Raw genomic sequence first — 20602 nt, 5'->3', positions numbered from 1 at the left:
GCAGGACTATTGGAAAAGAGCAGAGGGGTGGATGGCTCGAACAAAAGGGCGGACACCCACACAATGGACCTAATGATCTCCTTCTGTGCTGTAGGATTCAATGAACAATCAATGCAAATTTGTTAATTGGAAATAAGGAAACTGTTTGTTATGGCCCTAGTTCACTTGGTAACTGCAATATTTTTATTCAGTTCTACCTCGGTGTTTCCATGACTACAGCATATTGCATATATTGCAAATTCTTGGCACAGCTTCGGTAGGGCGAAGAGAAAGAAAGCAGACTTGGATAGATTCATTAATATTCAGGTTATTGGTGGTATAAAGCAACCCAGAGCCTGCCTTTATTAAGATCATCCATTACAGTGGCCTCCTTGTGAGTTTCATCAGCTGCTCTTTCTGCCTGGGCAGCTGTTGATTTCTCTTTATTCACTGTATTTTAGCAATATTGCACAATGTAAGTAAAGCATGTTTTTTTTTGCTTTGTACTGGGAGCTGCTTGCTCATATTGTTGCCTTATTGTGTCATTATTGCTGCAAAGATATTTTAGAATGCGTAGAAACATGCTAGTTTTTTTTACATTTCTCATGATTTGCAAAACAATAATCCTTTTGATCTAATATCCATAGCGCAAGGTCATTTAAACTAACATGTATTGCTTGTTCTTTCAAAATTATATATTTTTAAGCTTTCATCACTTCAAATTTGTATTGTCTACTTGTCATGAAAAGCAGAATCATTCTCCAGCCAATAATCTTTTTAAAATAAAGCAATGTGCTTGATGATTGAATGTTTTGTTTCATTGAATATTGCTCACACATTTTGTGCGAAGAAAATGTATCATAAGCTAAATTAAGGATTAGTGCTGACAATGAAAATAAATCAGACATTTCAGCATGGAATCAGGCCATATGACCCATCATGACTATTCTTGTATGAGTTGTAATAAAGAGATATTTAATCTAATCCCAAATCTTTATGCGCCTTTTAATTTTTTTAAAATTCCCTCTTAAATATAAGTATATAGCTTTAATTATAACACATAGAAAAATGAAATTCAGTGCCTTGTGTGCCAAATACTTCTTACACGATCCATAACATTTACACCGATGGTTTTGTTATGTGCATGTAATGCTAATGCAATAAGAGATGTGTAATTTTGTCGAGTGAGATAAATATAGAGGAACATTGGCCGACAAGATCTCTGGTCCCTCTGATGCACACCCCTGCCACAGGTTTCCCAACAGCTTGGGGCAAATTCAGTGGGAAATCTTGACAACGGCTGGTCAAGAAGATCCCACCTCCGGCCAACGGTGAGCCACCTCCTGTCGAGGCCAGAGAATCTCGCCGATTAGTTTAATTGGCACTTTCTAATAGATTGTAACTCCATTGGTTAAATTACTCATTTTGGTCCACAAATATTGATTGCAGTTGTACTGAGAGTTGATATTTGGTAGCAAAGTACAAAATTCACTTGCATTCTAAGGAAGAAACTGATTGGATTGGAGGCAAATCTGGGAAATTGTGTCAGACCTTCGAGGAGTGGCAATGTCAGGTTGTTACTTTTGCTTACCTTTTTCGAGAGCTGCACATTTCTCGGCTGTTCCCTTTATCAGGGCCTGTAAGAAATATTCAGCATACCGGGTTCCCGAGGCAGGTGGCAGCTTTGGGGCATGTGAAGCACTCGCTGTCATAAACCAGGTAAATTTGAGAAGCCACGGAGAAGTTAAGTGTGTAGGGTAGAATGGTTGAGGATGTGGGCATCGGTTAGATTAGCATTGGGCAGAGGGGTGGTAGGTGCGGGTTGGATGGATATTTGGGGCACCTGGAGAAAAGTCAGGGAGTAGGACAGGAGTTGGGGATGTAGTCGAGAGGTTGGGGACTAGTTGTGGGTGGATGCCGCATGGAAGGGAGATGTAGTCAGGTGGTTGGGTTAGTACCATAGAACAACAGAATTCCTATAGTACAGAAGGAGGCCATTCAGACTTTTGAGTCTGCACTGCCCCTCTGAGAGAGCACCATACCTAGACCCACTCCCCTGCTCTATCCCCGTAACCCCACTAATCTACATATTAAGAGCCATTCCAGCTAACCTGCATATCTTTGGACTTTGGTTTTAATCCTTCTAACTTTTTCTGGTTAACCAGTCCACAAAAAGATTTGAAATCATCTGAAGTCTCCGATTTGATTCAGAAAATCGGAGTGCCGAACGGTTCTCCGTTTGGAGGGCTAATTTTACGATCTTCTTGCGGTCCGAAAGGGGGATGCAATTCAGTGTTCTACGGCATGCAGATTTACGCATACCATGGAATATGAGGGATTCTATTGGAAATCCAGATATCAGGCTGCCATCTTGAGCAGGTGGACCGAAAACGAGGTCCTGCGGACAGCACCCCCCGCCCTGCAAATCGGCACTGACGCCCTGCCCCACTGCAAATCAGCCACAACCCACCCCCCACCACATGGCAGCCCCCCACCCTTACATTTCCTAGGTGAGCCATCCTACCTCAGGCACAGTGGTGACCCCCCCCCCCCAACCCTCTCCCCCACCGTGGGGACCCCTGAAATGTGGATCACCGGGACCCCTTTAATAGGGCCCCCCGGGACCCCTGTAATAGGGGACGCCCCCCCAGGATCCCTGTAATAGGGGCCACCAGGACTCCCGTAATTTTGGAACACCCTCCCCAAGGACGCCCCAGGGATTCCTTGCCTAAAGGAACCACCTGCATAGACCCCCCATACACACAGACATCCTCCATACCCCCCCCCCCCCCCGAGAAAAGGAACCAAAGCTAGACCAAAGGGACCAAAGTCTTGAAGCTAGAAAGCCGTCCAGGCAGGTGCTGTGGGAAGCATTGTAGCTGTAATATATCCTTGCAGCTCCACGTGTCCATTCCTCAAAGGAGAACAGATGAGCTTGCCCCTTGTTCACCAAGACCCACTGTCCATAATCCATTCATGGCTTTCCTGTAGTGTTTTGCGATTGACAGCTCATAAAAACCACTTGCAACTTTGATCCATTCATATGCCTTCATGCTTCAGTAGCCTAGTGGTGAAACACAATGTTTATAAACATTGCCCACATCAAGTAGAGGTAAGTGCTGTGAAATCACATGCTTGAGTGATTGGAATGCACGAGTGAACTTTCATCTATTTGTGGACAATGTTTACAAACATTCAGGTTTGTGCATGGGGTTTTTTTTGGAGGGGTTTCTTTAGGCAGGGAGCCCCCGAGGAGGGTCCCCTTATCACGGAGGTCCTGGGGGGGTGGTCTGCCTATTACAGGGGTCAATGGGAGTCTCCCAATTATAGGGGTCCCAGGGGGTCTCCCTATTACTGGGGTCTGTGGGAGAGTGGGTGCGGGTCAGGTCACACCATATTTGGGGATGGGGGGGGGGGGGAGTGCACCCATGCAATCTGGGGGTTGGAGGCTGCTGTGTGGGGGAGGTGGGGGTTGGGCTCTTTCACTTGTGGTCTCTATCATCATGGACCCTTGCCCACCGCAACGTCCACCATGTCAGGTTCACGATTGTAGAGATCACAAGTGAACATCGCCCATGTGATTCCCAGCCACAGGGACTGGAGAATCACGGGAGGGCTGAGCATAGTGTGCCAGCTCGCTAAATAGATGCAAGTTAATAATTAAGATCCAGTTGCATTTATTTCCATGATCCCACTGGCGTGCGTCACGCTGCCAGCAAGGGGGTCTGAGCATGACGTTTGGGTCGGTGCCCCGTGCCGATCCCGATTTTGCCCCGCTGCCCGATTCTCCGTCTCATTGGGGAACACATTCTGTGCGACCCGGGGACGGAGAATCCCACCTCTAATACTTCAAGCAGTTAATTGTTGCATTTAATTTTATAGAAGGATCAAGCCTTTCAGTAACTGCCTCAGACTGTATGGACACAAACCCTGGTTACCTGAGAAGTCCTTTTAGGTTTTCCATTGTGCACTGTTTATTAGTCTTAGTTTTCTTCTAGCCATTTGTTGCATTTTATGTCTCAATTTGTGTTTCAAAAATTTTAACCAGCGTCCTTTAATATTCACTTAGCTTTAAATGATTTAGAGGAAGGTTCAGTGATGCATACTAACATAATGATCGCATTTTCTTCAGTGAAGACAAAGAATAGCATAATATTTGGTATATGCCTCAATTGTTCCGGATGCTACAACTTGCCTGGCTTCATCTATGGCTAAAGCATTCCTAAGTAAGAAACTTTTACAATAATGTAACTAGAATTTTATAATATGCAAAAGCTGGCGAAAGGTAAGCTGTTTATGCCAAAACAATTCACTACTGGTGAGTTCACTATGTCAGCCCATCAGTTTCATCAAAACGCAGCCTGTTCTAAAAATGCAGTATTAATTTATGAATGAATGTCATTTTGCTGATCAGTGCTTTCTATCAGGGTGACATTTTGTGATGTGATGGCCTTTTATTGAATTTACCTAGCTGTAGGCTTAGAAATGTTTGCTGCTATTAACCCTCCACTTTCATGACCTTGTCATTGGGAAAAGAATTGCTTCAGTCAATGAAATGAAGTCAAGCAAATCCTGGGCAAATGTCGTAGCTTATATGTATTTCTTTTTTTAACTAAATTAGCAAATCTCTTGTGCTACTGATCACAGCAAGTTGGAGAAAGCAAGGTGCACATTTCCTCTGAGCGGAATTGTAATAAAACTTTGTAATTGGTCAGTTGATACATTGCAGTCACATGAGTGTGTAAACCATTTACGATTTCAAAAGTAAACACTATTTTATTATTTTAGGATGTGGGCTTGGTATCGCTGGGTGTACGTGCTGGGATTTGGTAACACTACAAAAGGATTCTGGAGTTTAGCATTGTTGATTTGCCAGCACTATGGAAATGGTTAGCTTCAAAGCTTCACAGGCTTTCGGTTTGGGGAGCAGGAGGTAGGATGAAGGTGAGGTGGGGTCACTGGGTTGCAGGGATAGGATGGAGGTGTGGCCTTAAGTGGGGTGCTCTTTCCAAGGGCTGGTGCAGACTTGATGGGCTGAATGGCCTCCTTCTGCACTTTAAAGTGTATGATAGATTTCCAGTCAGCACTGGGGAGAGGATCTAGGTCAGAAATCAATGTTTTTTAAGAGATTGTTGTAGTTATGGAATCCCAGTTTTAAATTTGTCTCTTGAAATTGTCTGAATTTGGAAAAAAAGGGCAGCGTAACGAAAGTTAAAGATTTTGATCCGTGGGCTGGATTGCCATCAAGGAGATGCAAATCAAAGTTGGGTGCAGTGCAGAAGAGTCAAGGACACAATCTTTTTGGCGAGAGCTAAAGAACAAAAAAAAGGTGTAATTCCATTGCTCAGTGTGGTCAACTGAGGGAAGTGAGAGTGTAAATTGCAACGTCATTGGCATAATTTTCCAATTTTCCTTAGACTCTGGGTGATGCCAGACGACCCTATATTTGCAAATGTTCAACAAAAGGATGTAAAGATGAGCCCAGCATCTACAGGTCAGTCAGTTTAACTTCAGTGCTGGGGAAACATCGAAAAACAATAATTCAAGGCACAATCAATTGTCACATGGACAAATGCAGGTTAAATTAAGGAAAACCAGCAAGGTTTCTTGAGGGAAAATCATGTTTAACTAATTTGCTGGAGGTTTTTGAAGAGATAGCAGTGGGGATGATGAGGGCCTCGCTGTTGATGTGGTGTACATGGGCTTCCATTAGGAATTTGATATAGTGCCACACAAACCGAATGTGAGCAAAGTTAAAGCACAATGGGCCAAATAGCCATCTGCACTGTAACAATTTCAGGATTCTGTGATCAGTTTTTCCATGTTACATCATGGTAAATGCTTGGCTGAGTGCCAAGAGTGGCTAATGAACTGTTAATGCAGGCTTCAAGGAAATGCAAGCAGAGTTTGTATGACCTCTTTATTAACTTGCAACCTGATATTTGAAGAGTTATTTTTCAATGCTTGCTTGTTTATTTACATATGATTAAGAGGTGAACTGTGTCATGTGATAGTACCTTTAAGAAATGGGTGTTTATCAAATAGCTGTAGTGGATGTACCTTTAAGAAATGGGTGTTTATCAAATAGCTGTAGTGGATGTACCTTTAAGAAATAGGTGTTTATCAAATATCTGCAGTGATGTCAGAGTGTGGGTGGAGCTGGGCTGTCTGTCTGCTTTTACTTTTGTTCTTGAGCTGGCAGCTACAGTGTGTGTTTAGTTTCATTTTCAGAGTCGGGGCCGCATCCAGACAAACAAGGTGTAATTTTGATCTCTCTCTGTCTGAAAAGAATGTCTTAAGTGCACTTGATAATTTAAAAGTGATAACTGCTCTCAGTAAAGAATTTAAAACTGATATACTTGTTTAAAGAGGGTATTTGTCTTATGGACGTTGCTAGGAAAGATTAAGGGTTACTTATAGAGTACTGTATTCTTTGGAGGAAGTATTTGAGTTGATAGTTGCTAAGATGTTTATTGTGTGTTTATAAAATGTTAACTGAATTCATATAATAAACATTGTTTTGTTTTAAAAGTACGTTAGATCTCTGTTGCATCACACCTGTAGAGTGGGCCCTTGTGCTCCCCAGCACCAAAATCTATTAAAAGTTGTGGGTCAGGTGAACTCCATGACACACTTTGGGATTCTCTAAACCCTTGCCCGTAATAACTTGATTAAAGCTTTTTGTTAATGATACATGATTGAGAAGATTGAGATGGAACATTTTCAAGGGGAATGCTAAATGGCTGAATCTTTTTGGTTTTCCAGAGACTAGGGATCTCCTATGCTTCACCACTCCTCTGAACCACATTACTAACAAAATGAGCCTGGCTTCATTAAATTTAGTGGAGGGGGTGCTTGAAATGCCTCCCCACAATGGAGTCAGAAAGGTCAGGAGTGTTGCGAGCAGGCTTGCTATCCACTCCCTTAACCTATGCTGGCAGAAATGACTCGAAATGGGAATGGGCTAGGCAATCCTTGAATTGGATCTCGTCTGCCTTTTTTAAAGGCCCTCCAGATTCAGCCCAACTCCAATAACATCTGGGACCATATTTACTTCTGCCCCCAGATCAGGAAAAAAAATGTTTCATAATATTTGAATCCCTCCCTTTCTCACCAAGTCTCCCAGTTTGCATGTTCCGGTCTCGCCTACTGACTTGAGAGCCGGCGACAGACCCTTGCTGCCTCTTTCTGGTAGACTTGCCGAACCAATAGCCATGGGGCAATATTAAGCCCTCCTCCTGGAATCTTGCCTACTGAGAGCTGCCAGCCAATCAGAAGTCAGCAGCACTACTGGGGGGAAGTGGAGGTGTGGATCACATGGCTGCTGGGGCAAGGAGAGGCACTGGATTTCCAGGATCGTGGAGCATCCAGGCCACAGGTAAGTAATGTGGGGGATAGTGATTTTGTGCACTGGGTGTCATGAGCAGAGATGTGTTGGGAGTCTGCAGCAAGGAGAGGGTGTAGCTATTGGTGGGCGCCACTTTCTCAATGCCCAGTCTCTCAATCAAGCACTGAGTGCCTTTAATCAAGGGTCACTCCTCCACCCCCCTCAATCCCCAGAAAGTGATAATTAATTGACCACTTAAGGGCTTTGATAGGTGGTGAGGTTGGAAAGTAGACCATAAAAATTCCCACCCAGAACTTAATTATGGCGGAAGCGGTAAGTCGGCAAGTTTCCGGTACGCCACCCTTCAGTCTAATTTCAAACCCTCCCTGCTTCCGAGCTCGTCACCAGTGAGAGCAGAAGATTCTGCCCTATTTTAAAATTCAATTCTTATATTTGCTGAATAAAGCTTTTGACATGATTCCTACTTTTTCCTTCAAATTATTTGGAAAACAATAAAGCACACATACTGGGAGATGCTGCAGATAAACAGTGGCCTCAATATTAACCAACCCACCTCTGCCCACCCCCATGTTGGGTAGGACGAGGTCAGGGGAAAAGATGGTTAACCCTAAAACACACAATGTGATCCTAATCCAACCAATCCAATCCAACAGCCTGCTGCTGTTTTCATGGTCTTTGATAGACCAGTGTGCAAATGCCCTTTTTTTGAGTAGTAGGATACTTAATTTAGCATATTGGTGGCTGATTTGAATTTGAATACTATCGTGCTTGCTTTGAGAAAACCTCAGAAAACCTGGTAGTGGAAAAGAAGTGGAGCTGCTTTTTTGTATACATATTTTACAGATGATTAGACAAATGGATTAATGGTCTCCGTGCCTTATGCTCATATTTCACATTCTCTAAGTGATTTTTTTTTAAGGTGTGTCATAAGAATTCTCAGCAAAACTGAAGATGTATCCAAAAGAAGACTTTGTATTTGTAACACAAAGTCGCTCATAGATCAAATTTATTTTTGCAACCGGCTTATGTGTGGCATGGGAGCACAGTGGTTAGCACAGTTGCTTTACAGCACCATGGTCCCAGGTTAGATTCCCGGCTTGGGTCACTGTCCGTGCGGCGTCTGCACATTCTCCCCGTGTCTGCATGGGTTTCCTTCGGGTACTCCGGTTTCCTCCCATAAGTCCCAAAAGATGTGCTGTTGGGTGAATTGGACATTCTGAATTCTCCCTCAGTGTACCCGAACAGGCGTCCAAGTGTGGCGACTAGGGGATTTTCACAGTAACTTCATTGTAGTGTTAATATAAGTCTACTTGTGACAATAATATTACTGTACATTTTCAATCTGGCGCATTTTTTTGAATTCCATTTCTTCTAGCCTCGTCTTAATTGCTTCTGTTTCGTTTGACGTGAACGACTTGCACATTATAAGACTTGTCACTCAAACTCTGAAACTGTCTTAAGGGAATTATTGTCTGTTTTTACTTTTGTCATTGTATTTTTAAAACACATTTGGCCTTCGACTTCAGTCTTAATTGAGATTTTACTTGTTGAACCTGGATGTGAAAACAAAATGTATTCCTGACAGCCTTGATGAATCGTCATGTTTATTGAATTCTTAGGTGAAAACCTTGGTGTTGTTTAAGGAATAATTGGACGCCACAATGGGATAATCATAGGGTCTTTGGTGCATCAGCACATTCCCTCTTGCATTCAGAACCACCATCTGTATTTATCTTTCTTTATTATGACTGGAACATTTTTCTCCTAATTGTGGTATTGTGTTTCAATAACTGGTGATCAGCATCGGCCTGTGGGTTATTGTGAGAATCCACCATAGCATCATTACTTTTTTGATTCTGTTAAAGTGTGTAAACTGAGACTCAGCCTGCGCCAACTTCAGCACGGGATAAGCAGAATAGTTGCTGAAAGTCATGATATTGTAGTGTGGCAAGCCTGGAATTGATGAAGAAATAACACTGGGGAATGAAAGGATAAATTGGGGAATAAAAGGAGAAATGTTGGCATTAAAATGATACTGGAAAGTAGCCTAGTGTCGGTTGAGTAATTGTGATAATCCACAGGATCTCTGGTAATGAAGTGGCAACATACATACATTATATATGTTACATACTTGGTGAAAACAAGATGAACTGGAATACTACTTGCCTATTTTTGCTTGGATATGCTAACCTGTCAAAGATTGACTAGTTCTCTTGATTTTTTTTTAGTGCCCAAATTCTTCCAGTTAAGGGGCAATTTAGCATGGCCAATTCACCTACTCTACACATCTTTTTGGGGTGTGGGGGTGAGATCCACTCAGACACGGGGAGACTGTGCAAACTCCACACACAATAGAACCCGGGTCCTTGGTGTTGTGAGGCAGCAGTGCTAACCACTGCACCACCGTGCCAACCTTTAGTTCTCTTGATTTGACTAGCAATTAATGTTTGTCGTAATCTTCATGTCCAATTGTGTTACTAATAAAATGGTAACCATAATAATCAGAAAACATAATGTGCTCGCTTAGAAAGAGCACAATTATTCATGTATTTGTTTATTGTGATAGTGTTGTAAGATATGCTCCAGACTGTAATGTATTTTTGCACTCACCATACAAAAAGTGAAATTCTTAAAATCAGCAATGCATATGTCGCATTTAATTTTGTTCTCAAGGTTATGTCCGTGTGCCTCAAGCTCAACCTTTTTCTCATGTTCCTTTGTCTTCTTTCCATTTTTTTCTTGCAGCATCTGGAAAAAGTTTTGACAGCAAATCAGTTCCTGCACCAGAAGGTAAGCTATCTGGCTTGCATTATATTCATTATCAAAAACATTAATACATTGTTCGAATTTAAAAAAAATTATATTCCAGTTGTTTCATTGATACATCATTAATGCATTGTTGTTGGCTTTAGAACAGGCAACACTTTTGTTTTGCATGTAGTAGGATGTCCAGAATTGATGCTCTTAATATACATGGGTGGCACGGTGGCACATGGGCAGCATGTTAGCACAAGTGGTTAGCACTGTGGCTTCACAGCGCCAGGGTCCCAGGTTCGATTCCCCGCTGGTTCACTGTCTGTGCGGAGTCTGCACGTTCTCCCCGTGTCTGCGTGGGTTTCCTCCGGGTGCTCCGGTTTCCTCCCACAGTCCAAAGACGTGCAGGTTAGGTGGATTAGCCATGATAAAATTGCCCTTAGTGACCAAAAAGGTAAGGAGGGGTTATTGGGTTACGGGGATAGGGTGGTAGTGAGGGCTTAAGTGGGTCGGTGCAGACTCGATGGGCCAAATGGCCTCCTTCTGCACTGTATGTTCTATGTTCTGTTGAAGACAATGTGATGGGCAGGGTTTTGCATGAGTGAACCTTCTGAAGGGTAAATCTCAGAAGGCTATCTTGGAAAATCAAGTCTGTAATCAAATGAAGCTGAGTCTTTACAGCACTCAATACGTGGTAAAAATTAAGACAGATGATTTTTACACAGGCAGATGTAGAAATATTTATAATGGACAAGATGTCCAAAGTATGATGCTCCACATAGGGTCAGTGGGAGTGCTAAGGATCAGCTTCAGAAAGCAACCAGGATAGACGACATGGTGGCGCAGTGTTAGCACCGCTGCCTCACGGCCCCAAGGACCCGGGTTCGATCCCAGCCCTGGGTCACTGTCTGTGTGGAGTTTGCACATTCTCCCAGTGTCTGCTTGGGTCTCACCCCACAACCCAAAGATGTGCAGGGTAGGTGGATTGGCCACGCTAAATTGCCCCTTAATTGGAAATTTTAAAAAGAGAGAAAACAGCCAGGATGAAGCCAAGCTGGACATTCACAGCCTTTCAGTTGAAGAACGTTCAGGCTTACTGATGAATTGATGTTGGTCATTCAGTCGTACAGCACAGAAGTGGTAATAGAATTGATGAAAATGGTGAAGTCAAGCTAGGTGAAAACAACAGACACATGGAAACGTTATATTATGTCTCCAAGGGGCGACAACATAAATGAGAAAAACAGGGATGGGAACACGATGGTATCAGAAGTGAGATTAACCTTTCACTTCAAAGTCCAGGCAATTATTTATTCCTGGTTCTTTGTGTTTGTTTGAAAAGGACTATTTTTAATATTGGATTTATGATTTAGCAGCCAATGAAGCAAGCATCAAAGGCAGTTAGCTTCAGCAATTTAGTGACAAGGATTTAAACTTTACATGTGATCCCTCTTGTGCACAAACCTTTGTGAGCCATGAAGTTTGGATATTTCCAGTTGAAACACTGTGCAACAGTATTGTACCTTTTATTCTTTGAGCTTTGCAGCTATAAATCAAGAACTACATGCACAACAAAAACTGGTATATTTTTGATTTGCACATAGTCAAAACTACACTTCTGCAAATGAAGAATATTGTTTCATAATATAGCATCAATGCTGACTATGATTTTACTTCTGTAGTCTATGATCTGTGTCCAGAAGATAGTCTGAGATCATGCTCACTACTGTACATAACCTGGATGATTGATGCTGCTGAGAACATGTGAACTAAATTGTTCTGGACAACCGTTTTAATTTTTTCATGGTATTCTTCATTGACTTATTTTAAAATAGTCTTGATTTTGGCTAACATAAATTCTGACTTTATTTTCAAATTTAAACCCCCTTCAAGTGATACTGATGTTCGATTTATTGCACAAGATAAAGATACATGGGATTAAGGGTAAAGTAGTAGCATGGATAGAGGATTGGTTAATGAATTAATAGAAAGCAAAGAGTGGGGATTAATGGGTGTTTCTCTGGTTGGCAATAGCTAGTGGTGTCCCGCAGGGATCAGTGTTTTGCCCACAATTGTTCACAATTTACATAGATGATTTGGAGTTGGGGACCAAGTGCAATGCGTCCAAGTTTGCAGACGACACTAAGATGAGTGGTAAAGCAAAACGTGCAGAGGATACATAGAATTTACAGTGCAGAAGGAAGCCATTCGGCCCATCGAGTCTGCACCGCCTCTTGGAAAGAGCACCCTACCCAAGGTCAACACGTCCACCTTATCCCCATAACCCAGTAACCCCACCAACACTAAGGGCAATTTTGGACACTAAGGGCAATTTATCATGGCCAATCCACCTAACCTGCACATCTTTGGACTGTGGGAGGAAACCGGAGCACCCGGAGGAAACCCACGCACACACAGGGAGGATGTGCAGACTCCACACAGGGAGGATGTGCAGACTCCACACAGACAGTGACCCAAGCCGGAATCGAACCTGGGACCCTGGAGCTGTGAAGCAATTGTGCTATCCACAAGGCTACTGTGCTGCCCATAAATTTAGAGTACCTAATTCATTTTTTCCAATTAAGGGGCAATCTAGCGTGGTCAATTCACCTAGCCTGCACATCATTTGGGTTGTGGGGGTGAAAACCACGCAGACAGGGGAGAATGTGCAAACATCACACAGACAGTGATCCAGAGCCGGGATTGAACCTGGGACCTCGGCGCTATGAGGCTGCAGGGCTAACCCACTGCGCCACCGTGCTGCCCTAGCCAGCTGCTGCGCACAGATTTGCACGATCGGGAGCAGATTTTTTTTATTGAACTCAAGTTCCACCATCTGCCATGGTGAGATTCGAACCCATGTCCCCAGAGCATTACCTGGGGTTTCTGGATTAGTAGTCAAGTGACAATACCACTACGCCGCCGCCTTGGCTGTTCTGGAAGATACTGGAAGTCTGCAGAGGGATTTGGATAGGTCAAGTGAATGGTCTAGGGTCTGGCAGATGGAATACAATGTTGACAAATGTGAGATTATCCATTTTGGTAGGAATAACAGCAATAGGGATTATTATTTAAATGATAAAGTATTAAAGCATGCTGCTATGCAGAGACCTGGGTGTGCTAGTGCATGAGTCGCCAAAAGCTGGTTTACAGGTGCAACAAGTGATTAAGAAGGCAAATGGAGTTTTGTCCTTCATTGCTAGAGGGATGGAGTTTAAGACTAGGGAGATTATGCTGCAATTGCATAAGGTGTTAGTGAGGCCACACCTGGAGTATTGTGTTCAGTTTTGGTCTCCTTACCTGAGAAAGGTTGTACTGGCGCTGGAGGGTGTGCAGAGGAGATTCACTAGGTTAATCCCAGAGTTGAGGGGATTGGATTACGAGGAAAGATTGAGTAGACTGGGACTGTACTCGTTGGAATTTAGAAGGCGGGGGGGAGCAGGCTCGAGGGGCCAGATGGCCTACTCCTGCTCCTAGTTTATGTTATTATGATTTTAATGTGCATCTGATTTTAGTATAGAAACCAGGGATTCAACCAAATATTTTCAAAATGTCATCTTGGGCGAGTTTGGCAGGGTGATTCTCACCAACCTTTTGGGTGAGATCCACACTGCTATTCACCCTAATTAAGTCAATTTTTGCAGGCCTTGGAGAGTTTCTCTCCTGTCATGCCCACACTTAGAAATATTTTCAACACTGGGGAGCTAAACACGCTGGTCAAACCGGTTGCTCTGAGAACAGGGCGCGACATTCATCAGCCTTGTTGCGCCAGCAGGTCGGGCATGTCAAGGCCAGTAAATCGCACCCAAGATATTGGGCGAGACACTCTGCTTCCCGGCGCTTGGCCCAGCGACGTCGGCAACACAATTCAACATTAATTGGTTCATGTAACGAAGCCTCCCAGCTAATTCACCAGGACCGCGTTCGCCAGCCCCGCCGGCTAACAAGGTCAAGGAGCAGTTGCTCAGCCAACTCCAGCCAACTCGCAACAATGACATAGAGGAGACCAGCCCCAAGATTCGGGGATGCTGACCTGGGGAGGCCCCTGGCTGCGGTGGAGGCCAGGAAGGGTATCTTGTTCCCCTGAGGCTCCCGGAGGGTGAGCCACAAGGCCTGGGATGAGGTGGTGGCAGCTGTGAAGTCAGGAAAAATGACCAGGAGAACTGGCCTCCAGTGCCGAAAAATGGTCAATGACCTACATGACAGCACGAATGAGTAGACACCAACACATCCCCCCCTACAAGGGAGCAGCCAACTGCCAAAGCGACCCCCAAATCTCCCTCCACCCCCCACCCCCTTCAACACCCCCCCCCCCAACACCACCCTCCCACTACTGTGAATCATGCATGTCGCTAACAATGCCCTCTCTGTGTCTCCTCAGGAAAAGCTCTCCCATAATCATCGGGAGAGGCCTCGGACTGGCAGTGTGGTGCCGGACATGAGAATTTTACCTCCTTCGAGGAACGTGCCCTGGAGGGGATTGGGGTGGCTGAGGACAATGCGGTCACCCACGCAGAGACTGCACCCTGGGGACCTGTCAAGCATGAGTTGTTATTGCCTTACTGACCCATCCCTCCCACTGACCACATGTCCAGTCTCCCGCAGGTCCTCTGGCCGAAGTGCCGGCCATACCGGGGAGGGCCCCTCGTCAGCCTCCCATGAAACCACCTCACAGGAGATCTCCGAAGTTCCAACCATTATATTCGCGGCACAGCTGTCATCCCCACCCTCCACCAGTGCAGATACACACACCTCGGCGGAACATATTAATGGACAGGCTTCGGGGGCACAATCTGATGAGCACCACACTGCTGCTGATGCACATCAGGTGGAGCAGTCAGAGGGCTGCTGGATCCCAGGACCCAGCTGGGCCCCGGCCTGATGGTGCGCCTGTGATACAGAGGTACCCGCAGCTGATGGAGACAACAGGGAGTGGCCGGAACGTTCAGAGGGAAATGTCAGTATCACTCCAGCAGATCCATAGCCACTTGGAGGAGTCCCAGAGGCTACAGGGGCAAGAGATGTCGCCGGCAATGCGTAGCACTGAGGCCAGCACTGTTAGGGTGATGACCGCAATGGTAAGCCTGGTGCACGACATCAGCATCATTAGTGAATGTGTCCAAGGCATTGTGCAGTTGGTGGAGGTCATGGCTGATGGTCTCGGCAGAATGTCTGCCTCACTGGGGTATGCCGTCCATACCAAGCCAACCTTGACATGTCCCGCTTTCAGATGAGCATGGCCGAGGCACTACGGAGCTTGCCCCAGTCGAAGGAGATGCTGCAGGGCATGGCCCAGTCACTGAGGAGCATTGCCAAGGATGTCTACACAATAGTGCAGACTATGGGGAACTGACGGAGCTGTCAGAGCCAATTGATGCAAGGGCAGCCGGGGCTCACAATAGCTGCCCCTCTGTCCCATGGTGAACCCCAGGGTCCTATGGGCATCAACTGAGAGGAGAGAGCGCAGGGTGCCAACCGGACCTATCTCATGGAGTGGCGACAGTGGTCATCAGCTTCCCCGAATTCCACCCCTCTGATAAGGCCACATCTTGAAGTCAGCACACGGAACAGGGTGACGTGGCTGTGAATGTGCCGCCAACAAGTGCGCCGGGGCCCTCTGGCCCCAGAGCCATCAGGGGCATCGAAGGCCATGGACATGGTAAGCAGCTGGCTACCTTCATCTCAGATGTGCATCCTGGGTAGAGCTCAGAGGGCCTAAAACATTGAGGATCACTGAGGGCACTGGGGGGAGGGAGGGAAGGTGGGGAGGGGTTGGGGGGTGAATTGTATTACACATTAAAAACCCTCGTGCAAGCCATTATGACACTTCTATCACTTTCTTCCACAATGCGGACTGACCTCCAATCCCTTGGCCAATCTCTCCAGGCATTTTTCCCTCCCTTGGCATCCACCCACCCTCTGGCCATGGACATGTCGTCGGAGCTGTGTCCCAACTCCTGAGTGTTTAGATGTTGGCTGCTGCGTGTGTGGTGCCTCCCGCAGTGTTCAGGCTCAGTATCCAGGCATCAGGGTGTGATTGGGATGCTAGGCAATGACTCCCACATGCTACATGGCCTGCCCACCAGGATTGTGGGATGTGTGAAGGGTTCACTTAACCACGATTGCCAATTTCCTATTACCAATAGCCTTAAGCCGCACAGCCAGAGGCCTCAGCAGCGGGCGGGGCGGGGGTTATGAGTTGTCGTTGGGGTTGACGGACAGGGACAAGTTTTGCCCCTGAAACAGGTCAACGATCCAGGGGTTCGTATGGTGGTGCCATGAGCAGTTGCCACCCAGAGCCTCTCCCCACCCTCCTATGGCAGCCCATCCCCCACAGAAGCCCTTCCACCAGGTTCAGGTTTTTCAAAAGGAGTGATATTGGCGCCAACGCGAGCACTTCCTGGGGAGGCCGCTGAATGAAAGGAGGCCGTTGAATATGAGGTGTCTCTCGTTAATTGTATATAAATGGGGCTAAAGTGGTGATAATTGGTTTCCCGCCATTCGACGGCGACATTCTGTTTGGCACCTGGCACAGTTCTTGTTTTTTGGCCTCTCCTGCTATTCACTGGCTTTATTTTGCTTGAGCGAGAGCGTAATGAGGCCAGAGAATCATGCCCATTGAGTATTGCTGTTATTAGATGAAAAGTTCCATTCTGATATCTGTAATTTTCACTTAATTTATATTGTGGCCTGAAGCAGATTGCACCTCTAATATGTATTAAAATGCCATTGAGTATGGTAGTATGGGCAGAATTTATTGTGTACACTGGGGGTCTTGTCCATTGGCTAGAGAACCCAGCAAGAGTTCTGCATCACCTCTATTGGGAAAGACCCAACGGGATTAAGTGCATTCCAGACATTTAAGTGACCCACATCGGGCATCCCCAGGATTATGGATCCTGAGGACAGATGGTAGAATACTGGCAACAGTGGGTTGATGCATAAAGAATGTTCCCGATGATGAGGGAGTCCAGAACTAGTTTGAGGATACGGCTAAACCATTTACAACAGAGATGAGGAGAAATGTCTTCATCCAGAGAGTGGTGAGCTTGTGGAATTCATTACCACAGAAAATAATTGAGGCCAAAAATGGTATGTTTTCAGGAAGCATTTAGATATAGCATTTTGGGCAAAGGGGATCAAAGAATATGGGGGGAGGCCGAATCAGGCTTTTAAGTTGGTTGATCAGCTATGATCATCATCAATAATGGAACAGGCTGAAAGGGCAGAATGTCCTCCTGCTCCTATTTTCTATGTCTATGTTTCGAAGTCTTTAGTGGATATTAATTGCCCGCTTAAGGTCCTCAATTATCATTTGGGCAAGAAGGTCAACCACATGCCTTCCAGCCCTGGACGTAATAGTGGGAATGCATTGGTGTTCTCATCCAGCACCCTCCGACCTAATTAAATGCCGCACCTCTGAACTCATCAAATGGGGCATTAAATTCTGCACCATGTGTCTGGAATAGTAATGCGGCGTGTGGGTCCAAATCCTACCAAGGCTATTTGAGAACTTATTTGAGTTGAAAATAATCTCCAAATAAATCTGGTATCAATAAAAGTGACCATGAAGTTGTTAAAATGTCATTAAAATCCAAATGCTTCATAAAGGACAGAACCTGTCCTATTTGTAAGCCCAGTGCCCCACTGAAATAGCTGAACAAATGATTCAATTGTGAGGGATAGTAATGAATGTTTGACTTGCCTGAAATGCCCACAGTGATTTTTTTTCTCTTTTTAAAAGAAAACCTGTTTTATTCTGGATTGTTGTTGGTTCTCATGACTTCATCCTTTTCCACTCTTGAACTTTCATTGAACCCCAGTGGGGGGAAAAAAGGGCTGAGTACAATAATCTTAATTCACTTAATTCAATCCAGTGCTTTATATTTCCAAAGTATCACCAAAGGTAACAGAATTTTGCTAATTCACTACTCAATAAGACAAACCGTTGTTAATCGTTCAACTGTAGTTGCCATGTACAGGATTTTGATAAAAGTTTTAATGAGTTGAATAGAGTTGAATTCTATGACAGGAATGAATTATGTTTAATAGAGTTCCTTTGAAATGTTGAGAGTTTGAAAGAGAACAAATAATCACTTGTATCTTACTGTATTATCAAGAACATCAGATATTCCAGTAAGGTATTTTGTTCTACTGTTCCAAAAGTGTGAATAAAATTATAATGTGGTGTTTTGTCTTCTATAAAAATTCTGATCATGACAAAGAGTTGTTATTTAGGAAAGTCTGAGATAAATATTTGTCTGTGTTTCTATTTTTAATATTCCCTCTTTCCACCAAAACTGAATATCCCTTTTTGTGTCATGTAATTCTGTTGTAAAGTATTGGATTCTTTATTTTGCATTCCCCTTAATGAAAATATATGTATTGTTTTAAAAATAGTTTTCAGTGTGTGTTCTTCTTTAGTTTTTTGTTTTTCAGTCCTTTTCTTCTTTTCTTTTGCTATATTTCTTCTCTGACCCTTTTTTGTACATTTGTTTCTCCGTTTTACTCATTGTTGCCTTTTTATTGACTTATTCCCAAATTCCATGCTGAGAATGTAGGAGGTCACATAAGTACATGATCAACAGAAGATTATGACATTTATTTGCTGGAAGAGCAATGGGATAATTGTTGATGTTACATCTGAATCCAGGTGGATACCATGTTCTATAGGTTATTCCCTTAACTAATGGAAGATAAGCAGAGAAGGAAACTGTTCAAGTGGCAGAGAAGGAAATAGGATCAGAGATGGAAAGGAAAATAAAAACAGAGACTCAGAGTGCATTGGAGAGGAAAAATGAGACAAGGAAAGACAAAAATCTAACTATAGCAACCAGAAGAAGAAGGCATTGAGGAGTTAGAGTGAATGGTAATACAGGTCTGCTAAATGTGAAAATGTTCTTGATATTCAAAGCATATCAGTTCTGTCCATTGTGATCAGGAGGAACAGTGGATCACCCAATGGGTATATCATGGTACTGCTTTCATAGGAACATAAGAGCCAAGGTCCATCTAGTTCACCTTCTACCTTTCCTGATAGTTACATGATATGATAATGAAGTTGTTGACTAATCATAGTAATTAATCTCTAGTAATTAGCCCACAACAGAACTAGAAATTAGAATTAGAACAGTACAGCACAGAACAGGCCCTTCAGCCCTCAATGTTGTGCCGAGCAATGATCACCCTACTCAAGCCTATACCAGTAACCCAACAACCCCCATTAACATTTTTTTTTTAGGACACTAAGGGCAATTTAGCCTGGCCAATCCACCTAACCCGCACATCTTTGGACTGTGGGAGGAAACCGGAGCACCCGGAGGAAACCCACGCACACACGGGGGGACGTGCAGACTCCGCACAGACAGTGACCCAGCCGGGAATCGAACCGGGGACCCTGGAGCTGTGAGGCATTGATGCTAACCACCATGCTACCATGCTGCCCCAAATGATATGTCAAAAACCTGATTAGTGGAGAGTTTTGGAAAACTTGGTCCAAAATCATCTCTTCCATCCCAAGAATGGTACACTTTGCAAATCATGGTCTCAAATTGTTCATATGCTATATCTCAAAATGTTATTTCCAGCAATAATTCTGTTTGATTTTAATTTCCAAATGTCAAAACAGCTTTGTGTTCTGAATACTGGGCAGCACGGTAGCATAGTGGTTAGTACTATGGCTTCATAGCGCCAGGGTCCCAGGTATGATTCCCAGCTTGGGTCACTGTCTATGCAGAGTGTACACAATCTCTCCGTGTCTACGTGGGTTTCTTCCGGGTGCTCCAGTTTCCTCCCACAAGTCCCAAAAGATGTGCTGTTAGGTGAATTGGGCATTCTGAATTCTCCCTCTGTGTATCCGAACAGGCGCCGGAATGTGGCAACTAGGGGTTTTTCACAGTAACTTCATTGCAGTGTTAATGTATGCATACTTGTGACACTAAAGATTATTATTACATCATTGTCTTCTGACGCTAACAAGAATGTGGATGATGAGACTGGCCGAAAAGTACTATCAAGGTTTAGTACCATGACATACCCATAAATCAGGTCATTAACCGGGTGTCCTAGACACTAATTGCCAGCCCTAGATGGTTGTAGTGGGAATCATTTATATTAACATCGTAAATCCAACAGTTTTGTGATGTGATTAGTTTAAATGGAGAGCCTCATAAAGGGAAGATATTTTATTGACTTTTGGTAAGGCTAACATAGGAGTGGTGTAAATCATCCAGCACTTTGCAGAGAATTGGTCTGATGATTTCCTTTTATGCTGAAAAGTGCTGGATTAATAGCAGATTAATAATGACAGATATCGTTAATGCACCATGAAAGTTCCAGAAATTTCAGGCCCACAGTTTGCACTAATTTCCCAATGTGAAACTATCAAAAATTATTAAAAGTTTTACTTTATTTTTGTCGTCCCCCGCTCCTTCCACCTTCTTCGATACCTTTTTATTTCCACAATCACACCTTGCCTGTATAAACAAAAGTAATGTATCACTCAGTGGGCAGAATTTAACA

General features: G+C 44.1%; 1 protein-coding gene across 13 annotated transcripts in view; it reads left to right on the top strand.

Annotated features, from left to right (window-relative positions):
• The window catches only part of LOC119961066 (microtubule-associated protein 2-like), a 418551-nt gene that overhangs the window by 278064 nt on the left and 119885 nt on the right, over positions 1–20602 (top strand). For all 13 annotated transcript variants that reach the window (XM_038788572.1, XM_038788632.1, XM_038788629.1 and 10 more), the window contains one exon: positions 10073–10117. In XM_038788572.1, the coding sequence (XP_038644500.1) occupies positions 10073–10117 (45 nt within the window). The remainder of the gene's footprint in view (positions 1–10072; positions 10118–20602) is intronic.

The sequence above is a fragment of the Scyliorhinus canicula genome, chromosome 2 (assembly GCF_902713615.1).
Source record: "Scyliorhinus canicula chromosome 2, sScyCan1.1, whole genome shotgun sequence".
NCBI classification, from domain to species: Eukaryota; Metazoa; Chordata; class Chondrichthyes; order Carcharhiniformes; family Scyliorhinidae; genus Scyliorhinus; species Scyliorhinus canicula.
This window is presented reverse-complemented; position numbering and strand designations above follow the sequence as displayed.